Source organism: Globicephala melas, chromosome 11, assembly GCF_963455315.2.
Source record: "Globicephala melas chromosome 11, mGloMel1.2, whole genome shotgun sequence".
Taxonomy (NCBI): domain Eukaryota; kingdom Metazoa; phylum Chordata; class Mammalia; order Artiodactyla; family Delphinidae; genus Globicephala; species Globicephala melas.
The window spans coordinates 73,724,062-73,750,265 of record NC_083324.2 but is presented as its reverse complement, the minus strand read 5'-3'; the positions used below and the strand labels follow the sequence as shown (position 1 = coordinate 73,750,265).

At 42.9% G+C, this 26,204-nt stretch overlaps 1 protein-coding gene across 3 annotated transcripts in view; it reads left to right on the top strand.

The window, feature by feature from the left end:
- CLIC5 (chloride intracellular channel 5) overlaps nucleotides 1-26,204 on the top strand; it is a 198,011-nt gene that overhangs the window by 30,273 nt on the left and 141,534 nt on the right. For all 3 annotated transcript variants that reach the window (XM_060308967.2, XM_060308963.2, XM_060308964.2), the window contains one exon: nucleotides 518-1,033. In XM_060308967.2, the coding sequence (XP_060164950.1) occupies nucleotides 518-1,033 (516 nt within the window). The remainder of the gene's footprint in view (nucleotides 1-517; nucleotides 1,034-26,204) is intronic.

The following is a 26,204-nucleotide window of genomic DNA, read 5'->3' as shown; positions in this document are numbered from 1 at the left end:
ACTCATTACCTAACTGGAGCATGTGCAGCACAGTCATCATAGGGTATCAATACTCAAACAACTGTTTTGTGTAATGAATTCAGCTATTCATAGATGAGTTACTATTGTGAAGAATTGTGCTCCACTGAACAGCAGGGACTTCTTGAATGTTGTCAACATTTGGAGGCAATTGGAAGAGGGAACACTATTTAGTGACAAATGGCTAAATATTCAGAATTTCAATGTATACTAGGAAGATAATTCAAGTCAACCTCTAGTTGATCCGAAGAATTTTGGAGTTACTGGCAATGAGGAAAACTATAGAGTCTGCTTGAAAATATCCTTAGGAGTGAAGGAGTTAACTGAGTGTTTAAGCTTTATCTCATGTCCAATGGTCTTGTGGTTTGCCGATTAAAGTCTCCAGTCAATAATTGTTAGGGACCTGTCATTGATAGCTGTTGCTAGTTGCTGTGTTTCAAAAGCCCGTTGATTCCTCTGCAAGGTGATACAGCATCCTCTATCCCTTTCCTCATTTCAGACCTACTCAGGTCTGCCTGCAAAAGGATCCACCAAATCAACAAGCATGAATGATGAAGACGGCAGCACCATCTATGACAGAATCCAAAAAGAGAGGACATATGAGGATTCAGACCAGCCAGCAGAAGACAAAGGTCCCCTTTACAATGATGTCCATGAAGACTTGAAGGCAGAAGCCAATTTATATGCCACTGAGTTGGAAACCCATGGGTACGACTCTGTGGCCATTTATGCTGTTGTTGGTCAGGAGAGCACCTCAGCCTCTTTTCAACGAGAAACAGGAGAATACCTCCTGCCTGAAAAAGTATACCCTGAGGCTCAGCATCCTCAACCTGGGGAGCCCCAGGAGAATGGAAGTGAGATGGAAGCAGATCCGACTCCTCCTTCCAGCTTCACCATCCAGCACAGCAGAGCCTTCTCCACCAGCGAGGACTCCCCTACCTGCTATTCTGCTGATGATGTTTCAGAAGAAAACGAATCAGGTTCCACTAACCCTGAGGTTAACCTCTTTGTGAAGGTAAGGGCTGCCTCTGACAGACACACCCGCACACGCAGATGGTGTTTTATTTTGCTCTGAGTGACCAGGGAAAGATGCATGGTGTCATGGTCCTTGGGGGTCAATGTATATTAAAGAGTAGGGCTGATGGAATGGGTTGTTCCATAGATCACCCAGGACCGCTCAAAATTACAAGAATTGGTAAGTGCATTTAAAAGTGTGTGTCTAATCATTGACTTCTCTATACTACAGGCAAAGCATTTTTTAAGAGTTCACTTATGAGGGAGCAGAAATTGTTGCTCAGATCCTTTCCTTTGTGACAGACATTAAGTGCATTTTCCTGTCTGGTTAAATTTCTTTCATCGTCATCATTTTGAAAAACGAAACTAAGGCTTGTTGAAGTCAAATCGATGGTCCTTCTTAACGTTTCTAAGGTCACAGATAGTACTTCGTACGTATGGTCAATAAATGTTACATCTGTCACCGAGCTTGCCCTTTTGGCGCCAATATAACTAAAATATCTGATGAGATAAAATGCTTTCTCTAGTAGTAATACACTTAGTGTCAGTGTTAATGTTTAGCCCTTAGTATACTCAAACAAAGAACTTTGGTGATCTTTGTATTAGACTGATATTCTAATAAAGATTATGGTTTTGAATATTATCAAAACATAAAAATCATTTCAGGGCTAAACAAATCATCTTTATAGATCAAGATGATGTTTTCCCCAACATTCCCCACCCAAATTCATATTTACACAAATTTTTATGTGAAGACAACAAAAATGATTACTCTATGAACCTATAAAAACCCCAGTCAACACTCATTTCTCCCCTTTCCGGTTTCGAATGAACTCCTTTAATGAAATGCACTTTCTTTTCTAATTTAATACATCATTATTTTCTATTTTTCTCTGCCTGTTTGGTGTATAAATCGTCTCCTTTATTCTACCACAAGGTCCATTTCAAAAGCACCGAGAGCGTTTGGTTCGTATTTAGGTACCTGGCAAACCTTGCCTGGGATTTTGTTGAGCATTTGGGAGGAAGAAGCGTGTGTAGACAGAGCCCTTGCTCTCAAGAAATAACAATGTGGTACAGGAGACAGACTTGCAAGTTGTGAATATTGGTGAAATGGAGGAGTGAGAGAGCGTTGTGCCGTGGGTATTCTGGGAATGCCCAAGGGTGGACGAAGGAGTAAGGAAAGGCTCCACAGAGGAGGGGACATTCAAACAGGTGCATTCAAGCAGCATTCCAGCCATTATATTCACACGACCGTTGTGTGAGTTTCAAAAAAAGTCACCTTTTTAAAAGTGAGGACTAGGTGTATTTTCCTCAAGACAGAGGCATCCCTGCAACTTCCTGCAAGAGACAAGATGAATCAATCATCATCGTCATGATCATCATCGTCATTATGGGCACATCAAACCATTACTTGCATGTTTGGCAAAGTGTTGATTTCATCAGAAATTAGGCTGAACCAAACAGAAGTAGGAGGAAATAGAAGTGTTGGCATCTCTAGCTGGTACCAGCAACAGGAAACACTACTTGATAGTGTCATGTGGTTCCTAAGTTACTTAAGATCCGTGGTTCCCTAAAGTAAATATTGGATCTAATTAACTCTTTACATTTACATTCTTTTTAGTATAATTTTGTTAACTAAGTGGACGTAGAATGTACCATCAACCTCAGCTCCTATGTGTAAACTCCTTTTTAGAGATTCTCAGCATCACTCAGTGAGAAGAAGGGCAGTCATAATCCTGGCTTCTCCACCCCCCAGCCCACCTCCACTGCGGTCCTTTATTCAATGAGGAGGGAAATGAGTAATATGAAAACAGGTGATACAGGGCTTCAGGGCTTGCATGGGAGTAGAGGGCGTGTGTGTGACCAGCCCAGGCTCCTCCCTCCTCCCAGCTCTGCAGAGGGGCTGCTGGAACCCCTGCATTGGACGGGGATCACCATCTTCCTAGCGGGCTTGTTGCTGGTGTTCTGGGGTTGTTCTCCTCCTGGGCTGTTTTGGTGTAGACCACTTGGGCTGCAGGTACACCTGTACTCATTTGTGTATGTTTCCACCTGTCTGGACAAGTCAGAGAAAATGTCATGCAGGTTAATAACTGTGTTCAACCAACTTTTCATTGAGGCTCGGCCATTTCAGGGTGTTGACCTGTTACTTACTTAGTTAAAATATGTCATTTATTTATTCATTCAACAGAGAGTTATTGCGCCAGGTTCTGGGTGTACAACAATGAAGAAAACAAAGGCCTGGCTCCCCAGCACTTTGCATCGTAGTGGGAGAGACAACAGATGGACAAATAGAGAAGTAAATATAAAATATGCCGAGTGGTGATAGTGCCATAAAGAAACATAAAACAAAACAACGGGTGTGTTAATTTCCTATTGCTGCCCTAACAAATTACTACAAACGTAGTGGCTCCAAACCATATAAATTTATTCTCCTACCTTCCGGAGATCAATCGGAAATGAGTCTTAAAGGGCTAAAACAAGGAGTCAGCAGAGCTGTGCTCCTTCCGGAGGCTCCAGGCGAGAATTTGTTTCCTCCATTCTTCTAGCGATGGTCCTCATTCTTGACTCCTGGCCCATGTCACATCTCCCTTTCTCTCTGGCTTCCAGCTTCACCTTTTTTTTGGCCACACCATGCAGCATGCAGGCTCTTAGTTCCCCGACCAGAGATTGAACTCGTGCCCCCTTTAGTGGAAGCGCAGAGTCTTAACCACTGGGCCTCCAGGGAAGCCCCCAGCTTCCCCTTGCCTTCCAATCTGACTCCTTCTGCATCCCTCTTATAAGGAAACCTGTGATTAGTTTGGGCCCGCAGGATAATCCAGGTTAATCTCCTCATTTCAAGATCCTTAATTTAATCACTTCTGCAAAGTCCCTTTGGCTTCAAAGTCTCTGGGAATTAAAGCATGGGCCTATTTGGGAGCCATTGTTCAGCTTCCCACAGTGGGACGAGAATGATGCTGAGTAAGGGTGGGAGGAGTAGGGGTAGCCGGGGCGTGGGGGCGGGGGAGATAAGAGAGGTGGAGGTGGGTACAGGTCACGCCTAGGCCTGATGAGCCGTTGACAGAGCTTCCACTTTTTTGTGTGTGTGTGTGCGGTACGCGGGCCTCTCACTGTCGTGGCCTCTCCCGTAGCGGAGCACAGGCTCCGGACGCGCAGGCTCAGCGGTCATGTCTCACGGGCCCAGCCGCTCCGCGGCATGTTGTATCCTCCCGGACTGGGGCACGAACCCGCGTCCCCTGCATCGGCAGGCGGACTCTCAACCACTGCGCCACCAGGGAAGCCCAGAGCTTCCACTTTTACCCTGAGCGATAAGGGGAGTCATCAGAGGGTTTTGGAAGGGAAATTCTGGCTGCCTTTTTGATGATAGACTACAGCAGAGAAAGGGTAGAGGCAGGGAGGACAGGTTGGAGGCCCTTGAAAAACTAGGCAGGGGAGGACGGTGGATTGGACGATGGTGACAACAGTGGAGCTGGTGCCAAGTAGATTGGGATTGTTGGGAAGAGAGAGCCCAGCGGTTTTGCTGGTGGGTCTGATGTGTAGTATAAGGAAGGGAAGGAGCTAAGTTTGACTCTAGGGGTTTAGACAAGAGCTATTGAGTGAATGGAGATGTTATTCTCACTTCACCTGTGGACCTCTTCTCCAGGAACATATGATCCAGAAAATGTGTTCACAGTCATTCATATATCCACTCCTCCCTCCCTCCCTTCCTTCCTTCCTTCCTTCCTTCTTTCCAACATTTACAAGATACTTACTACGTGCCACGTACTGGATGTAAGAGATGAATGCAGCACAACCCAAGTGCACTGTCCTGTGGGCAAAGACAGAGAAACACAATTCTTGAAAATAATAAGAGGAAAGAAATAACTGCTTCTTGGTCATTGGCTGAGATCCAGTGAAGGAAAAGTCTCTAATGAGAGCTGCAATTCATGGTGTAAGGCAACCAAGAGGAGTTGTCAGTTCAGAATTTGCTGATAGGATTATAAGAATTTCTTGCTGCTTTCTGCTAAAGTTGAAGGACCTGTAGACATTTTCCTAATTGTGTGTGTGTGTGTGTGTATGGAAGAGAAAGAAAGAGAGGGACGAGAGGGACAGAGACTGAGGGAGGAAAGGAGATAGAGATATAGAGGGAGATAAGAGATAGAGAGGGAGATGGAGAGGGAGAGAGAGAGAGAAAAAATATTCTGGTATTTAACACAAAGGAAAAAAAGTAATCTGACGATGACAGTTGCAAAGAAAAATGGTACAAATGAACACCATTTGTCCTGCACATAATTGATGTCATTGATTATGGAAGGCAGTATATATATGTATGCTGTAGAGCACGTTTTCAAGTCAGGTTGCATGGTTTGAATCCTGGCTTAGCACATTAATTTCTGTTAAATTGTTTACCACTTTTCTCATTGGTAAAATGGATGTCATAATGATACGTTCCTCATAGGGTGGTTATGAAGATTGAATAAGAGAATCCATGTAAATTGCTTAGTATAGCATCTGACGTATAGTAAATGCTCAATATTTAGGAGGCTAAATTATTATTGTTTATTGTGATGAATTTGAATCATACATAAAATAACAATTTTTATTTTAGGCACTGTGCCTTATAGTTAGTAGACATTATAAATGTTCTATTAGCTGATATTAATGTGACGGTGTCATATTGTGGAAAGAGCACCGGTCAGGAAATTCTAACACGACTTTGTCAATGATTCACTATGAAACATTCTTGGACCCAAGTTTCCTCATCTCTGAAGTGCAGTCCATTCCAGCTCTTACAGTCTTTGACCAGGGTATGTGGCTCCAGCTCTGTATCAGTGTCACGTGTCTGGCACCCTCTATTGTCCACTTGAGCAGACCACTTGATAGTGATTAGGGTCTCTAGATTTGGGTGTGGTAGGGAGGGCCAGCAGGAAATCAACACGCCTTTCCACCCTCAGCTCACGTGAAGCCTGTCCCTTGGAAGGCATCCTCAGGGGCTGTCTCTGATTAGGCACTCACAGAGTCCCCATGTAGAGTTGCACAGGTTGTGCACTGAGCAAAGTTAGGGGGCCCCATTCACAGAAAATATAAACGGCGTCCTTCTAGAGTCAGGCAACATATGAGCCCTGATAAATGTTTCTTAGACTCATAGCCTGGAGTATTTTTGTCTAAAAGAGTGACTCCCTATAATTTGGTTCAGCATAATGGAAAGAGTCACAGAATTGTCAGTAGAACTCGTTATTATTGCTCTAACACAGGAGCCTGATGCTGTTCCAGGGGTCATGGTATCCGAATAGAGTATTCAACCTAATCCACGGGCTGTTAGAATACTGTAATTAGGATGAAAAATATTAAGCCATATTTCTATTTAACCTAGTCTTCTTAAATGTTATTTTATATATTTCATCACATGTACAGTGTATTCTTACAGTAGTACGTTAATATAATTTGTAAATGAATAAATATTGTGGGGAAATGGTTAAGTTCTGTATTGGGAGGCATGCTCAGTTTTTACACTCTTATTGACTCATAGGCTTTCCTTCCTTTTCTGCCACCACCTGGGGTCTGAGACTCTTTCCTCAGCCAAGAGCAAGTGAGAATAGGTCCCCTCACCTCCCGGGTCCTTCCCGGGAGTTTTCATAAGCAACACACTGAGTCCATTTGCTTTGGAGGCAAACAAACATTCACCGTCTCAGTCGAGGAGCTAAGAAATCGCATGGAGGAAATGAGGGACATGCAGCTAGATTTGCATGTGGAGATCTGATTCAGGTGAGGAGCAGTGGGGATGTGCCGGGTGGTGGTCTCAGCAGACGCAAAGGCACAGCACATATGCACGTATATGTGAGGAGATATATTTGGCTGGAATGGAGGGAAGGTCCACATTGGTACAGAGCAGAGGCTGAGGTCGAAGGACCAGGAGTATAGTCTTTTTTTTTTTAATCATATCTTTTATTCTCCTATTATCTTTGGGTTTTTTGCTGTTGGTTTGTTTATTGAAGTAGGGTTGATTTACAATGTTGTGTTAGTTTCAGGTATACCGCAAAGTGATTCAGTTATACATACATATATAATTTTTTTCAGATTCTTTTCCCTTATGGGTTATTACAAAATATTAGGTATAGTCTTTCATGGCAAACTGAGCAGCTTGGATTTTATCCTGAAGGCAACTGAGTGTAACAGAATGTTTTGAAAGAGAATATCATTAGCGAAGCAATGTTTAGGGTGATGGATAAGCAAATTAAAAAGTATTTCCACCTGTTGGTGTAGAACAGGACAAAACAGACATCTACCAACTTTCATTTCTAAGATTAGTTCAAGCGTTTGAATGTAAGTACATTGTGTATAATGACTATCTCCTTTTTTAGTTATTTATTCATTCAGCTGTCTGTCTGAATATGTCCAAGTATTTAGATCCTTGATTTCATACACACAAATTTCTGGAAAAAGTTACCAAATGTGATGCTGATTTATATACTATCTCTATGGGTATCTAGGTACTTTATATTTGGTTGGGGGAGAGGGATAATGTGGATTTGGCACCAAGTTTTTTTTTTTTGCGGTACGCGGGCCTCTCACTGTTGCGGCCTCTCCCGTTGCGGAGCACAGGCTCCGGACGCGCAGGCTCAGCGGCCATGGCTCACGGGCCCAGCCGCTCCGCGGCATGTGGGATCCTCCCGGACCGGGGCACAAACCCGCGTCCCCTGCATCGGCAGGCGGACTCTCAACCGCTGCGCCACCAGGGAAGCCCTGGCACAAAGTTTTGATTGATGTTGTTTTAGTACAGTTCCCAGTAAAAAAATGTGTTTGTGAGGTCTGTCTTAGCCTGGCTGGACTACTCAAAAGTTTTACATTTAGATGCCTGGAGATAGCTGGAGCCCTGCAAGGGGCTCCCTGTTCACAAGCCCTAGGAACAGCCTGCTTTAATGTCAGTAATAAGCACACATCAAATATGTCTTTGGAAACGTCTGTGAGAAAGTGGAAGTCTGAGCCTGTTGTGTGTGCCCAACTATGCTTTCGTGGAACCCTTGAAACGTATGAGTATGGAACAAGGGGCAGGTTTGAACAAAGATTTCTACTTCTTGTCATAATGTCCTCTTAATTAGGGAACAATCAAGCCCAAATCACTTTCTAGGTGCCCGTATGAACTACTCTGCTCACTGAATCAATGCCATCAATCAAAGAGAGAACAGAATCCTAGTGCTATAACAAGAATATTGAAAACCAGATGAGTCAAGTAACTTGCCCAAGGCTGATGGCAAATTAGTAGCAGAGCCAGGGCTTTGGCCAGCCCGCCGCTTCCAGGGCACTTTCCTTCCTATTGGCATTCCTAGCCTGGGGTGCTGGATGCTCGTGAAGGTGCTACAGGAGGTTCAGGAACATTCTAAAACTCCATGCAAATTTTTTGTGGAAGCTGCTTCCAGGAGGGTCCATGAACTCTTGCTGTTGTCTATCTCTGTGATGCATTGCGCTTCCCTACCTGGGTCCTCATGCCTTGTGTCTCCATGTGGGAGGGGGAGAATGACTGAGCAGCCCAACTAACTCTTGTCCTTTCCGTGGAGTCAGCCGCTTGCTCTAAGCCTTTTAGCAACTTGAGAAACCATGGGAAGGAACACTGACAAAAGAGTAATAAAGATGCATTACCTGAATCATCATGGGGGGATTATGTCCACTCTGAAAAGGAAGGTGATGTGATATTCTGAAATACATACCACCAAATTAGAATCCACCTATTTTCCAAGGGAAATTTTGGACATTTTTTCCCCAGAGGGACTGCTAACTTAGTGTCAACTCAACCACACCTCATCCCACCACCTTGGTGGACAGTGTCACCAATTGTACAAGCTAAAACTTTTTAGTAACTTAGATTTCTGCTTCTTTACTGCCCAACATTCCAGTCAATTTCACTTCCTAAAGTGTTCTCATCTCTCCATCTTGGCCACCATTGGCCATGGTCATCTTGACCACAGTTATTCAACTTGTTGCTCTGCCTCTAGACTTATCTTCCTCCTAAGAAGCCCCACATAGTCACCAGAATGGCATCTGAACACACCATTCCCTGTTTCAAGCTATACAGTGGCTCCCCACTGCCCCCAGGAAAAAGGCTGGCATGAGAGAATGTACAGAAGGGTCTTCATGCCTCATCAGGCTTTTAGCCAAGACCTCATCACCTGCTATTCTCCACTCACACTTTGCCTTGAAAAATGTTGACTTGTATTTCCCTGCATACTTCATGTCATTTCATGACACTGGGTCTTTGCTCAAGCTGTTCTCTTTCAGTGCTCTCCCTTCCTGGGACAGCCTACCATCCTTTCAGACCCAGCCGAGAAGTCACCTTTTCCAGAAGCTTTTCTTGGCCCCTCCAGGCAGGGCTGGGTTGGGTCTTACCTCAATGTACCAGTCTGCTAGGGCTGCCATAACAAAGTACCACAGACTGGGTGGTACAAAGTACACAGAAATTTATTTTCTCTCAATTTGGAGGTTAGAAGTCTCCAGAATTCTCCAGGAGGCTAGAAGGCTAGAATCAAGGTGTGGCATGGTTGGTTTCTTCAGAGGCCTCTCTCCTTGGCTTGTAGATGCTGTCTTCCTCCTGTGTCTGCCCGTGGTCCTTCCTCTGTGTGTGTCTGTGTCCTAATTTCCTCTTTTTATAAGGACACAAATCATATTGGATTAGGGGGTCCACTCTAATGATACCATTAGGATCACCCTAATGATCTCATTTTACCTTAATTACCTCATTAAAGACCCTGTCTCCAAATACAGTCACATTCTGAGGCACTAAGGATTAGGATTCAACATATGAACTTTGGGGAGACACAACTCAGCCCATAACACTTAATGTTATAATTCTCTCACTGAAGGAGCATCTGTCTTTTATCCATTTTCATATACACAGGCCATGGCTACTTAAATGATGATTGAATTAGAAAGGAAGGAGGGAATAAGTTACTCCTAGGGAGGCTCAGGGCAATGGGGGGGTGGGGAGGAAGGCTTGTCCCAGGGGCCTGCAGCTGTAATGAGAACGGTGCTCCAAGCCCCTGTGTTAGTCTCATAGAGCTGCTGTAACAAATTACCATAAACTTGGTGGCTTAAAACAAAAGGAACTTATTCTCTCATCGTTCTAGAGGTCAGAACTCTGAAGTCAAGGTATAGGCAGAGTCACACTCCCTCTGACAGCTTTAAGGGAGAATCCTTCCTGCCTTTTCCAGTTTCTGGTGGCTCTTGGCATTCCTTGGCTTATGGCTGCATCACTCCCATCTCTGCTTCCATCATCACATGGCCTTCTCTCCTGCGTCTCTGTATCTGTTTTCTCTTCTCTTCTTTTATAAAGACTTGTTAATGGATTTAGGGCCCATCCTAATCCAGCATGATCTTACCTCAAGATTCTTCATTTAATTACTCTACAAAGACACTTTTTCCAAATAAGGTCACATTTACAAGTGTGTTTGGGCATAGCTTCGGGGAGGGAGGAACACTTCAACCCACTACATACAGCCCCTGAAGGTAGGACTGGGTTGAGTTGAAGCATGGGAACTCTGGACATGGACAGCCACTCCTGGGATCCACATATCCCACCCAATGCAAGGGGTTCTATGAGAATTCAGTGGACTGTTTGCACCTTCATCGCATTAGTTCTGCAGCATTCATGAGACCTCCTGGCACGTGCCTAGCATCACCCTGAAGTTGGACAGGAAGCCAACCACTGAGTGCTTAATGTCATTTGCTGGGCTTAGAAGGGATGTTTGAGTCGAAGGACCTGAGGATTCCCACAGCGGTTGGTGTGAAACAGTGTAAGGAATGGCCTGCGGAAACAGTGTGGCCATAGCTCATTCCACATGTCCTGGTTCCTGGGTCTAGCTTTGTGTTTCTGCATCTATATAATTGACCAAACACTGTTCTGACAAACACAGTGACCAAGAGAAGGAGGGTAGTGTCAACACTGGGAGAAAGAACGTCCACTGACTGGGATGGGGCTGACGATCAGAATATCTGGGGAGAGGGACAGTGACACGGATGATGGATCCTTTTCTGGACTCCCATTTTTTAAAGGGTAACTCACCAGACTGTCAGGGCCTTGACGGAATGGATGATGTCTTTCTTATTTCCACAACGCATTATCCTGTGGGGTGCTGGGCTTGTCGTAGGGGGCTCCATAAATGTTGGACAAACTGAACTGACACTTCAGGTAGCCTTCACCCAGTGTTCTCTAGCTACATCTTATTCACCTGTGTTTGTACTCCCACCATTAGTGTGGAGGCTGGCCCATAGTCATAAATATTTTTCAAATTGAATTAAACTGAACTTGTTATGGGAAAAGTAGTTAAGTTCTTTTTTGAAGGGAAAGCTTATTAGTGTATTCTGGGAAATGTGATCAGCATTTTCAAGCAAAGGCCCTATGTCCCTGCATCCATTGATGGGGGATGGGGGATGGGTGAATGGTAAGTCATGGTAAGAAGCCAGCTGATATGGGGGAGAAAAGAGAAGGAGAAATTCATATTACCTGAATGTTTTCTTTGAACTATGTGCTGTAAGTCACCTGCTTTATTGAAATTATCTCTGTAATAGGACTTAGGAGCAAGGTCCGCATCTGGATTCTGACACTGGGTAACCATGCAATGTTGGGGAAGTCGTTTGCACTCTCTGGGCCTTAGATTTCTCAACTGTAAAATAAACAGTTGGAATAAGTTGAGCCCAAGAGCCCCCACTGGTTCTAACCTGCGGAGCGTGGAAGCTTCATTCTCCTCTACAGTAAAATAGTCTCCCTCCCACGCCCCCACCCCAGCTTAAATTTATATTATCATGAGGCTCTCTGAACTATATACTGAACATACTCTTAGACAGCCCTGTGACTTGTTAAATGGGGGAAGAGGGAGATAGCAAGTAACAAAGAAAAAGATGTTCTCACACAGAAACAGGATTTTGACTCAACTCATATTGAATAGTAACAGGTTTTGGAGCCCCATTGACTCTTCTCCCCTTTTGAATCGGTTTACCATTTGCATGGTTCAAAATTTGAAAGGTACAAAAGATAGTCTCTCCCCCACCGTACTCCTTCAGACATCCCATTTCCATTTTCTGAGGTGATTTATTCTAAACTTTCATGTATGTGCTTCCTGAGACAGTTTACACACATCCTGGCAAATATATGTATGTTTGTATATTCGAAATTATCTCTTTTCCCTTTTATTTAATACAGATGGTATTATACTATATATCCTATTATGTACCTTCCTTTTTTGAGAGTCAGTTTTGTTGGGACATAATTTACATACACTAAATTCAGCAATTTTAAGTGTACTCTTCAATGAATTTTGAACAAATATATACAGCTGTGTAACAATCATCACAATCATGATATGGAACATTTCCATAATCTCAAAAAGGTCTCTCTTGACCCTTTGCCATGAGTCCCCTCCAAGCCACACCCTGAATCTTGGAAAACACACATCTTTCTATCATTATAGTTTTACCTTTTCAAAAGTATCGTATAAATAGAATTAAACTCTGTAATCGTTTGTATGTGGTTTCTTTCTCTTAGCATAATGCTTTTGAATTCATCCGTGTCAGTACATATATCAGCAGGTGGTTCCTTTTTATTACTGAGTAGTATTCCATTGTGTGAATATACCACAATTCGTTCATTCATTCAGAAGTTGATGGACATGGATTCTTTCCCAGTTTTTGGCTATTATTAATAAAATGGCTATAAACATTCACATATAAGCTTTTGTGTTGATTGTGTTTTCATTTCTCTTGGTCAAATACCTAAGGGTGGAATTATTGGGTCATATGGTCAGTGAATGCTTAACCTTATTAAAAAAAATCTTTCAAATTATTTTCAAAGTGGCTGGAAGAATTTATAAAAGATTTCTTTTTGCTCCTTTTCCAGTACTTGGTATTTTCAATCTTTTAAGTTTTAGGTATACTGATAAATATATAATGATCTTTCATGGCAGCTTTAATTTACATTTTTTCTAATGACTAATAATAACGTTAAGCATCTTTTCATGTACTTACTAGCCATCATTAGATCTTCTTTGATGAAGTATCTGTTCAATATTTTGCTTATTATTGTTATTTTAGCATTATCATATTATTGAATTTTAAGAGTTCCTTATATGGTCAAGGTACAATTTCTTTATCAGGTAAATATTTTGGAAATAGTTTACAAAGTGACTTGACTTTTCATTTTCATAAGTGTCTTTTTTTTTTTTGGTGATACGCGGGCCTCTCACTGTTGTGGCCTCTCCCGTTGCGGAGCACAGGCTCCGGATACGCAGGCTCAGCGGCCATGGCTCATGGGCCCAGCCGCTCCGTGGCATGTGGGATCTTCCCAGACCGGGGCACGAACCCGTGTCCCCTGCATTGGCAGGTGGACTCTCAACCACTGCACCACCAGGGAAGCACCCATAAGTGTCTTTTGAAGACTAAAGATTTTGATTTTGATGAAGTCCATTTATCAATTTTTTTTCTTCTATGGTTTGTGCTTTTTGTGTTCTAAGAAATATTTGTCTAGTCCATGGTCACAAAGATATTCTCCTATATTTTCTTCCAGAAGTTTCTCAGCTTTAGGTTTTATATTTAGTTCTATGATCCATTTTGAGTTAATTTTTCATAGGGTGCAAATATGGCTTGCATCTATCTATCTATCTATCTATCTATCTATCTATCTATCTATCTATATCTAACTTTATCACAATCTCTCTCTTTCTGCAGCTCCATCCCTTCTGGTATTTAGATCTGCGAATTCTAGCTGCCTTGACCTTCTGAAACACCAAACTCTGTTGTCTCCTCAACTCAGAAAGACCACCAGCCTCTATTTGGGTTCTATGCTGTCTGTCTCTAATGTCTGAAAACCATCACTTTGTGAAATTTGTCTGCTTTACTCAATATTTAAAGAAATCTTCCAATTGTTAAGTGTAAATCTGGTTCCTTTTAATCCATCCTGGCCAGAAATGGAGGTTGTCAAAATTGACTTTAAGATCCCCATTTCACTTGGGTTGCTTCTCCTTTCTTTCCAGATATTGGCCCCTTAAAGTCAAGTTTGAATTGGAGTTTGGAATATAGCCATGAAGTTCAACTAGACTAAAGTCTAATGATAATGACATTAAAGTGATATAGTAGGAGTCAGCTATCGCAAGTATGTTGGCCTTCAGGCAAAGACTGCTTGCTGACCTTCCATCTTTCTATTTCCTTTTAAGACTATGTTGTCTTTTGCAAAGTCTTTATTTTGTACCTTAAGTTCTGAGTAATGACAAGACAGGAAAACAAATGTCCCAGCTAATCATTCACCAACATAAGTCATAATACAATTCCATCTTCTCATCTTTTAACCTCTTACCATTCAAGCCTCTGATGATTCCATGAGTTCCTTGGATGACCCTAGGAAAAGAGGTCTTCACTACTATAAAAAGCGAATCCTAGGGGCTTCCCTGGTGGTGCAGTGGTTGAGAGTCCGCCTGCCGATGCAGGGGACACGGGTTCGTGCCCTGGTCCGGGAAGATCCCACATGCCGCAGAGCGGCTGGGCCTGTGAGCCATGGCCGCTGAGCCTGCGCATCTGGAGTCTGTGCTCCGCAACAGGAGAGGCCGCAACAGTGAGAGGCCCGCATGCCGCAAAAAAGAAAAAAAAAAAGAAGGGAACCCTATGTTTAAAAAAAATTTTTTTTTTAATTTATTTTTGGCTGCGTTGGGTCTTCATTGCTGTGTGCGGGCTTTCTCTAGTTGCAGTGAGAGGGAGCTACTCTTCGCTGTGGTGCACGGGCTTTTCACTGTGGTGGCTTCTCTTGTTGCGGAGCATGGGCTCTAGGCGTGCGGGCTTCACTAGTTGCAGTATGCAGGCTCAGTAGTTGCAGCACATGGGACCTAGAGTGCGTAGGCTTCAGTAGTTGTTCCATGCGGGCTCAGTAGTTGTGGCTCGTGGGCTCTAGAGCGCAGGCTCAGTAGTTGTGGTGCATGGACTTAGTTGCTCCATGGAATGTGGGATCTTCCCAGATCAGGGATTGAACCCATGTCCCCTGCATTGGCAGGTGGATTCTTCACCACCGTGCCACAAGGGGAGTCCCAGGAATCCTGTTTTTAAGCTACCTTCCAATACCCAGGCCCAAAGTGTCCAGAATGGATTTGTGTATAAATTGTATTGTGTACATGGGAAAATGCACTGACTGGCAGCTCTGCTCCCAAATGACACTCCCTTAAAAATATGAGATGACTCTCCCTGTGAGTGGAGCATGAAGTTTAGCCCTGAAACCAAATATTTTGTGTAATCTTGTGAGGTCAAAGATTAAGAACCTGGGCTTTAAGCCATGCCCCATTTTTATGCTTTATAAGCAGAACCTTCCTTTCATGAGCCTGTGGGTTTGCAAAAGTGCTAGCCTCTCATCATTGCCTGGACTTGGTGCACAACAGTAACATGGCAACAGCTGAAATAAACGAGAATGCATTGTTTAGGAAACCACTAAGGTTCTGAGGTTTCAATGATAACAATTTCAGGGTAAGTATGTAAGGTGGTAATGAATAACTGACATGAGTGCCTTTTGTTAATTGCAGTACAACTGCATATTTTCTTCCCCCTACAGAAGTATTTTTGTCCTGTTCTCCTAAGGTAGCAAGAAAGGAAAGAATTTGGTGGAGAGTCTTTTTATATTTACAATAGCAACCCTCTATAAACTGGCTTGATTCTTCTAGAACCGTGCTATTCAAAACACTAGCCATTAGCTCTGTGTGGCTATTTAAATTTAAACTAATTTAAGTGAAAAAATCTTAAAAATGCTTTTCCTTAGTCATGCTATCCATATGTGGCTACTGGCTACTATATTGGAAAGTAGAACTAGGGAACATTTCTAGCATTATAGAACGTTCTATAGGACAGTGCTACTGTACAGCGTCCTGGGTTCAGCTGTGGCATGAAGACCAATCATTTATGTGGTCACAGGCCTTTCCTTGGGTCTTTATTCCCTTGTCTAAAAATAAGAGATAGGGTGATTGCGTTTAGTGAGACAGAAGAGTGGTCATGCCCACAAAATAAAGAAATCACCAGTGAAATTTATTCTCATCGATAAATAGTATCTGTGCTACAAGTTCATATGAATCAATTGGTTTAAAATGGCAACTGTTTAGGAAAAGCTCTACAACTCATAACCAGCGCTTGTGAATCTCAGTAAATCTGTCAATAACCATTGGCCATGCCCAAACCCATTGAAGGTGTCTCTGTGGCAATGTTACCCATCAAAGCTGCAGTAACTTTGAGGACTGAAGATGCTGCCTCACCAGCCACTTGGGCCAAACATAGCATTAAGCCTGGAGCCCAGATACAGAGATCAAGGTCCTTCTCCTTAATCAAAACAACTTGCCACAATAAAGCAGGGAGGGTTATCTGGGGTGGGGGAAGGTGGCTGCTTACTGAGAAGATACGAGGGTGAAGGCTGAGCGATTCTCTTGTAAGTGTGATGAGTTCTTATTCCATAATAAACATTGTATTACTGAAAGAATGAGCTCAGGTCTATGGCCTGTTCCTTCCTGTGTATCCCTTTAATCCATCTCCAATAAACAGGTTGATGAGTCTTTATGGAGCCTGCACTGCACTTGGGGTGCAGATGCTGTGAGAGGTAGAAAAGCAGTCTAAGACGGGGGCCTTTTCTGTGAGGCTCTGACCTGCTGGCTAGAAGGAAGAATTAACACACACCATGAAGCATTTAGAAATTAATATGAGAGTTGAGAGAGAATCAGTTGCCAGAATACATGATGTATGGTATCAAATAAGCACTGAAGGTAAGAGTGCTGGACTTATCAGGGAGGGATTCATGGAAGAGGCAGACCTTAAACTTTGAAGGAAATGTAGGCACACAGGTTGCAGACAGGACGAAGGACAAGATGCCAGGCCTCAGCAATCACATCATCCTTCTCAATCCTATGTCACTGGGAGGCAGTTTAGCATAGTGGCTTACAGCAGAAAGCCTTGGAGCTAGACTGTGTGACTCACATCCTGATCCTGTCTCTTATTAGCTATGTAGACTTAGCCGATTTATTTAACCTTTCACTGGATTATTATGAGGATGAAATAAGTTCATATATGCAAAAGTCTTAGGTACAAAATAAGCATCATATAACTATTAGTGGCCCCCTCCCACTCCAATCTCTTTTTCTCAGGCCTTACTTGTTTTTACCTGTATTTACATTGAACATCTCTTCTTTTACTAGAAGCCTCAATAATTCATATTGACTTGATATTTCCCTGACTTTATTCAGTTTGGTTTTCCTGATTTCTAATTTTTGCAATAAGTAAATATACCTTATTTAGGTCAAACCAACCCACAGAATTGTCCTGGTGAATGCCTCAGTTTTTTTTTTTTAATTTATTTTTTTTTGAAGTATAGTTGATTTACAATGTTGTGTTAATTACTGCTGTACAGCAAAGTGACTCAGTTATACAAATATATACATTCTTTTTCATATTCTTTTCCATTATGGTTTATCACAGGATATTGAATATATAGTTCCCTGTGCTGTACAATAGAACCTTGTTGTTTATTCTGTGTATACTGGTTTGCATCTGCTAATCCCAAACTCCCAGTCCTGCCCTCTCCCACTTCCCTTCCCCTTGGCAACCACCAGGCTATTCTCTATGTCCCTGATTTTCTCTCTGTTTCATAGATAGGTTCATTTGTGTCATATTTTAGGTACATATAAATTATATCATATGGTATTTGTCTTTGTCTTTCAGACTCACTTCACTTTGTATGATAATCTCTAGTTTCTTCCATGTTGCTGCAAATGGCATTATTTCATTCTTTTTTACGGCTGAGTAGTATTCCATTGTATTGTATATATGTACCACATCTTCTTTATCCATTCATTCATCGATGGACATTTAAGTTGTTTCCATGTCTTGGCTATTGTGAATAGTGATGCTATGGACATAAGAGTGTGTGTATCATTTTGAGTTATAGTTTTGTCTGGATATATGCCCAGGAGTGGGATTGCTGGATCATGTGGTAATTCTATTTTTCTGAGGAACCTCCATCTCTTTTCCACAGTGACTGCACTGTTGTTCCCACCAACAGTGTCGGAGGGTTCCTTTTTCTCCACACCCTCTCCAGCATTTGTTATTTGTAGACTTTTTAATGATGGCCATCCTGACCTGCATGAGGTGGTACCTCATTGTAGTTTTGATTTGCATTTCTCTAATAATTAGCAGTGTTGAGCATCTTTTCATGTGCCTACTGGCCATCTCAGTTTTTTGGTGTTTTTTAATCGAAATACTCTTGTCATCGGAGCCCTGGGTCGAATCGAGTTAATCACCAAATTTGAGGCTGGGTCTTAATGTGTTTCCCAGGGTTGTACCTAAATTATACAAGAGGGATTATTTGGTTTAGGAAGACCTCTGTGCTGCATCAGTGTTCTTTCCTATCAGACTCCAAACTCTTTGACGGCAAAGACTGGGCCTTTTCATCCTTGGGTGCCCAGCCAGCATCTTGAATAGCACTTGACATCTCCTAGTTGGTCCATGATGCCTGAATTAAATGGACTTCTTTTTGTAAAATGAGCTAGTGATGCTTACCTCCCCCTAGCTCCCATAATTCAATTCCATTCAATTCAACATATTTAATGAGCGTCCCCTCTGTGCCTGGCTTAGTGTCAGATGCTGGGATCTAGTGGTGAGCAAGTCAGGCATAGTCTCCCCTGTCATGGGGTTAATGAGACCAGTCTATTATTTCTTTGCTTCTCCTAAGGGAAAGATATGCAGCGGAACCTTGTAAAGCATTGCACTGCCCTTACAATCTCAGGACACAATATCTTTAGCCAAAAAAAAAAAAAAAAAAAAACAAAAGAACAACGATTGAACTCAATCTGGATTATGATTGCCCAGAAGAGTTCCCATTCCCAGATGTGGCTGATCTGTGCCCTGTAATGATGCTGAAGAACATGTTGACCAGGATGTGACAATGAGGTGACTCTGGTTTGCCCAAGGTCTCAGTGGTTTCACAGCTTGAGATAAGGAAAGAATAGAATTTCTAAGCCTCACCTTCTAATTGGGATCCTGTTCACTTCTTATTGTGACCTCATCATAGCATTTATGAGATTTCCTATGAATTTTAAACCCTCTGTATGTGTTAAATACCTCGTATAGTAGAATTATACAGTAAGTTTTAAATGAGGATAACAATATCTTCCTAGTAAGGTGATTGTGAGGATTCCAACTAGACATGGAAAGCATTCTACACATGCATAGAGCAGGCACTCAGTAATGGACAGCTATCATTTTTAATATATTAAAGATGTTGTTAGATTATTATAGGGGACACAAAGGTAAACAGGACACAGTCCCTTTCTTCAAGGACCTTCAGCTCAGTAGGAAAGATTTCATATTTACAAGTAACTATTACTAAGTCAAAAAGTGAAATTTTTCAAAAGAGAAGTGCTGACAATGTTCTTTTGAAATTTAGAAGAGAAAGGCATTATTATTGGCTAAGAAGATCAGTGATAATTTCACAGAAAAAGAAGCATTTATTTGAAAGATTTGGTCCAATGGAAATAGTGAAAGGGACACTCTGTAAATAGGGACTGCATGTACACGGACATTGTATCAGTCAGCTTGGGCTGTGTAACAAAACACCACACACTAGGAGGCTTAACAACAGACACTTATGTCCTCACAGTTCTGGAGGCTGTAAATCTAAGGTCAAGGTACAGGCATGGTAGGTCTGACGATAACCCTCTTCTTGGCTTGCAGATGGCAGTTTTCTCACTGTGTCCTCATAGGAAGGAGAGAAGGCTCTCTGGTGTCTCTTCTTATAAGGACACTAATCCTATCAGATGAGGGCTCCACCCTTCTGATCTCATTTAACCTTAATTACTTCCTTGGAGGCCCCAACTCTAAATACATCCACATTGGAACTTGGGTTTCAACATATGAATTTGGGGAGGACACAGAAATTAAGTCCATCACAGGCTTGGAGGTGGAAAATACCTTTATAAGGAAAATTTGATGATATAGTTTGATTGGGGCATAAGAGAGGCTGAAAGTGGAGGCATGGAAGAAGCAAAATTAAACCTTGGGATTGTTCTGGATTACAGAAGGCCTGGAATGACAGCTAAGACTTCTAGAGGGTAATTTGTCTGCATCAGGGAGTATCTAGGGTTTTAAACTAGGAAGTTGCAAGTTCAGAACTGTGCTTTGCGAAGATGATTTCGGCAGCTATGGGTTTTACAGCCAGTCTTGCCCTTGTTATCTTGGAGCAGAGAAGGAGGTGGAAACACTAGCAGATTAAGTACCTAGCTCAGAATCTCCCAACCAGACCTTCCAAGTTGCTTTTCTGAACGCCAGTCAGTGTGTTGTTTGACTGGTAAGGAAAGAACATGCAGCTTGGGACACTGACTCTGGGGTGCCCTTGTGAAAAATCAATATGGGAGGCATCTGCTCTGGACCTACCCTCAACCAAGACTTTCTAAGCATCAATCCCAGCGAAAGATTTTGAATGGGAACTATTGCCCCATTGACCAAAGTAACTTTGGACGGTTTCTTGCTGACTACTGGGTACACAGCAGAGCTACCTGATCTTGCATTTCACGAAGGAGGCAACCAGTTCTCAGAGGTTATAAATCCTCAAATGTCATTAGAGAGCTCTTCAGGCCAAGATTACAGAATGCAATGCCTCTCCCCTGGGTAAAGTTCTCATCAGCCCCTCCTGAGGCAGTAGGTCCCAGCAGTCACTGCAGGCGACTAAAAATAGCCCCAGTATAAAATTCCAGCTCCCAGGACTGCTGGGGAGGTAATTTGCTGAGAGAAGCAGCCCAGACTGTGGTAAAGCGTTGCCTTGGGTCTCCTAACACATCGTCAGATGGGATATTCCCCAAAATCACTAATGCCCGGCCTCGACAATTAGAGTGGATCTTCTGGGTGAGATTGAAGGCTGCTTTCTAATTACCATGGATGGGCCTTGGTGATTATCTAGTGAAACTGCACAGTTATACCTGAGAACAGTGAGGTCTGCCTTCCTCAGCACCCTAACAGTCTTCCATCCACATTCTTTCATTCTTTCCTTCTTTCAGCAAATATTGATTGAATGAGGCTCAATTCCTTTATTCAGTGTCTCTGCTCAAATATCACCTCCTCACCATCCACAACAGAGCTCTACCAATCTTTTTCCTTATTCCCTGTTTGCTTTATGCCCCTGCCATCGCACTCTGTTATTGTCGGTCTGCCCTACTAGAAGGTTGATTGGCTCCCAGGGCAGGGACTTTGCCTGTTTGGGGTCTGGCTCTTGAATGGCTGTGCTGAGTATATGGTGTGTCAGGTGTGGCCCTGCCCTCTATTTTTCCTGTAACTTGTATTAGTTGGGTGCTGTCCTTCTGGGTTTGGCCTCTACTTCTTGTTACTTCTCTCATGTTATCTGTCTCTCTTTTTTTTTTTTTTTTTTTTTTTGCAGTATGTGGGCCTCTCACCGTTGTGGCCTCTCCCGCTGCGGAGCACAGGCTCCGGACACGCAGGCTCAGCGGCCATGGCTCACGGGCCCATCCGCTCCGCGGCATGTGGGATCTTCCCGGACCGGGGCACGAACCCGTGTCCCCTGCATCGTCAGGCAGACTCTCAACCACTGTGCCACCGGGGAAGCCCCTGTCTCTCTTTTTTTATTCTATGTTTTGTCAACTGAAATAAAATGCACAACCTAAAAGTTGAGAATTTTGTTTTATTCCATGGACTTAAGCCGGGAAAACAGCCTCTCAGGTGGCTCTGGGGGACTGCTCCCAAGCGGTAGAGGAGGAACAAGGATGTATAGGAGTTTTTGCAACAAAGTCCAGGTAGTCAGAACCTCAAAAGATTGCTGATAATTAAAAAAACAAAAACAAAACAAAAACCGCCCAGACATCTCAAGTTAATGATTTTGGCGCTTTTCTCTATATGGGAAGATGCGAGAGTCTGGGATCATTGAAATGATTCCTTTGATATGCACCTTAACTATCTAGGACCAGTGTCCCGCTTTTGTCCATCCTGAATCTCCTCAGGGCTGCAGTGGCTGATGGCTTGATGGCTACAACATCCTTCGTTTACTGATATGGCAGGCAGCATTTGAAAGATTTTCTTTGTTTTCCAACTCTTCTATTACATTTTTCATTTTTGATAGTGACATTCTTAATTCCTCAGAACTCTGGTTTTATTCTCTACTTGTTCCTTTTTCAAAGCTTCCCATGCTACCCTACAAGGGAAGAGAGACAGAGGAGGCCACCACTGGGTAAGCAGGAAGGAAGTGGATTTCCAAATGCCAAAAAAGTGAAGGATTGGGGGCGCTGCCACACCCACACTGGAAGCATCTTTCCCCAGCTCCTCAGATGGCTTCCTGTGGAGAAGAACCTTCCATTGAGAGCCTGGAGTTAAACTCCACCTCCAGCTGGGACAGCTGTTCTAAGATAGACTTTTAGTGAGTCACTCCACCTAAGCACCGCATCGTACCTCCCACCTGCTGCGGATTTGGCCAAGTTCAAGCCCACAGCTTCTCAGGTGTCCTGGCAGAGAACATGGCCCCCATCTCCTCTGCAGCCCCCTTGGGATTTATTCTGGGCTATAGTTTTCTCTGTCCTCTATCATCAGTCAATGTGTTGCCTTCTCTCCTCCAGAAGTTTGTCTAAATCCCTTATCCATTGGTGATCCTGTCTTCCTTCCTTTATTTTTGTGAGATTATTCCTTTTCATAGGTCTATACTGTTATTCCAGCAGGATCTCAGGAGGGTCTGTGGGCAGAAACCTGGCAATATTTCATGTTCAAGGTTCTAAATATAGTTTGGAACTATTGGATTTACAAGTGTTTAAATAGGGCTCTTTACTGCAGAACTTCTCAGCCCTTTCTTTTGCAAATACCTACTGCAAAGCTCTAAGAAAGGGTGTAGATGGAGTATTTCCCAATTATTTGACTGTAAGGTTTTCTTTTTTTCAGGGAAATCTCATCATGCTTCATGAAAAACACTGTGGAAAATACTGGATTAATTTACTGGCATTATACTAGCTCTGGGACTGAAATACACGAGACATTAACAATGTTTGCTGAATGCTTGTGCAAAAAGAGGTTGAGGGGATGGGTCCTAAGTACCACCCTCACTCCACCCAAGTTACAGATTTACTTCCTGGCCATGATGCCTAACTTCAGAGACTGAGTACAGTGGAAAGAACACCCAGGCTGAGTTCAGACTAGCATAACTACTGGGTGCCTTCAGGCAAATTAACTTCTCTGAGTCCCGATTTCCACATCTGGGAATAATATCTACTCTTCCTACTTTGTGAGGCAGTTGTGAGTATCAAAACATAAATTATATGAGCCAGTATTTATAAAATATAAAACAGTAAACAAATACAAGGAATTATAGTCCTTGTGGTGAAATTTAGTCGCTATGTCATGGGAGTTAGAATGTGAAAGGGAACATTTGAACATTCTCTAAACATATCCTAGGGCTGCAGACCTCCTCATCCTACATCTAGAGTCACGGCTCACAGGGAGAAGCACTTAGGAAAAGAGGAGAGAAACCCTACTCATGTCTATGTCTGTACCCAGAGCTAAATCAGGACTTCATCCCCATTTCGCTAGTGAAGACTTTGAGGTAGAGAAACAGACTCTGGGATCTTCAGATCTAGAGAAGATCTCAGATGTCGTTTGATCCGACTTGCTTGTTTTAGATGCATAGAAACTGTGACCCAGAGAGGATAAAGAGTTTGCCTCCAATCATACTGAAATAATGGTAGCGAGTGCTAGCAAGCAGGTGTCCAAGTTCAACATAACTTAACCTGGCAAACATTTACCCAGCCTCTGGTGCCGGCTTGCCGCTGCCCCAGGGGCTGGAGGACACACAAGTGGGACCAAGGTTTCCACCCTGAAGGAGCTCGCAAGTGCTCAGAGGAGAGAGTAACAGCAAACACTAGAGCAGAAGTGGGCTGTTCAGTTAAGTGTTCTAGGAGTTCGGAGAAAGGGTCATTGTTGATAGCTGAGATAGACAGAAATTTTTTTGTAGTTGGTATTTTCCATTTTCAGAAATTCTTCCCCTTACCTCAAAGATTCCTTAATAAGGAGACTATATATCACATACATACACACATACGTATATACACTTTTATTTTATATACATATATAAATATATGTACACTTTTAAATTTCACATACATATGTGACTTATGTGATTTGGAGAGGCTATTATTCTTCCTGTTTCTCCTTTTTGGTTATCTTTAGAATAGTTTGAGATGTATACAGATGCAAGCTGAAGAATCTGTTGTAAATGTCAAGGGAAATTTCTTGACCTTAAAAAATTCCAAGAGAAACGGGGACCTGCTGGTGGAGTCCATTCTGCCTAAAATATATTTTTTTCCACCTGAGACAAAGTGCCTCAGAGTCCATGTTCCTTTTGTGGCAAAGAAGTAGAAGAGAAAACGTCCCTTTCCCTGGTAACAGCGTTTATTTAGTATTGAAATACTATCCCTGTGTTTGGAAAGCCCATGCATCTATTAGTGTTTTAATTTCTAAACAGAGCAGCAAATCGGTTTGGCATCTGTTAGTAACTGTGCCCTAAGATGGGATGATTCAATCTCGGCAATTAGTGGGCACTCTCTCCCATTAGGAGATATGATGAAGTGATGTGGTTGAACATCTCAGGATGCCAAGTTTATTCTGTGTTTGGACAAATGGCATATTGTCTTGGTTCCCATTTCTTAAAAAATCTTTTTAGAAAGACTCCTCTTTTTAGTTTATGTTGGAAAATTCAGTTTAACCAAAGAACCGGAACCAGAGCTGGACATTCAACAGTGTGAAGGGTGGGTGTACCACCCTGCGGTATTCTGCCCACAAAGCAAGGACAGTTGAGAAGATTCGTTTTGGTGGCTCTGCATAGGGGTGTGGTACAGGGACCCACAGGGACCCAGAGAAACACAGAGGCAGATTAATGGGCAACTAAATAAATACCCTGCTGAGATCCATGTGGCTCAAAAATGGTTTACTGTTGAGGATATGTGTGGGCAATAGTCATAGTGTGATCTCCTAAGACTGGTGATTATGTCTGAAGGTATAGCCCACAGAACACACATCCTTGACATACTCCACCCCAAAATGGATCCTCTGGCTAAAAAAATTTGAGAAACAAGACCTACTACGTCCTCCTCTTGCAAATCCACAGTGCACATTAGCCTATAAAGGAGCAGAAAACTTAGTTAAGAAAACTTGAACCTTGTTTAACCCAGCATTTCCCAATATTTTGGAAACAGTAACTATAACATCCCATATAGTGGAATCAATGCATCTTAATCTTTCTGACTGAAGCTATTTATACAGCACATCGAAAACTAATTAGTGGGCTTCCCTGGTGGTGCAATGGTTGGGAGTTCGCCTCCCAGTGTAGGGGCCACGGGTTTGAGCCCTGGTCCAGGAAGATCCCACATGCCGAGGAGCAACTAAACCCGTGCACCACAACTACTAGAGCCCGCAAGCCACAATTACTGAGCCCACACACCGCAACTACTGAAGCCCGTGCACCTACAGCCTGTGCTCCGCAACAAGAGAAGCCACTGCAATGAGAAACCAGCCCACAGCAAGCCCACAGCAACGAAGAGTAGCCCCCGCTCACTGCAACGAGAGAAAGCCCACGCACAGCAACAAAGACCCAACGCGGCCATAAATAAATAAATAAATTTATTAAAAAAAAAAAAAAGAATCCACCTGCCAATGCAGGGGACACGGGTTTGAGCCCTGGTCTGGGAAGATCCCACATGCCGCAGAGCAACTAAGCTGGTGCACAACAACTACTGAGCCTGAGCTCTAGAGCCCGTGAGCCACAACTACTGAGCCCACGTGCCACAACTACTAAAGCCCAGGCTCTTAGAGCCTGTGCTCTGCAACAGAGAAGCCACCGAAATGAGAAGCCCACGCACTGCAACGGAGAGTAGCCCTCGCTCGCTGCAACTGGAGAAAGCCTGCATGCAGCAACGAGGACCCAATGCAGCCATAAATAAATAAATAAATAAATTTATATCAAAAAAAAACTGATTAGTGACAAAGAAAAAATATTTAGTTTACATGAAATCTATTTGGGATGATGTAGCCAAACCAGTGTTTTTTCACTTGATGAAATTAGTCCTGCCTATTCCTACAGCCAGCTGGATGGCTCCTGCCTGGATCTGAAGGCTCTGTTGAAACTGGGTCTCATACCTGGATCTGTTGGTTTCCAAAGCCCA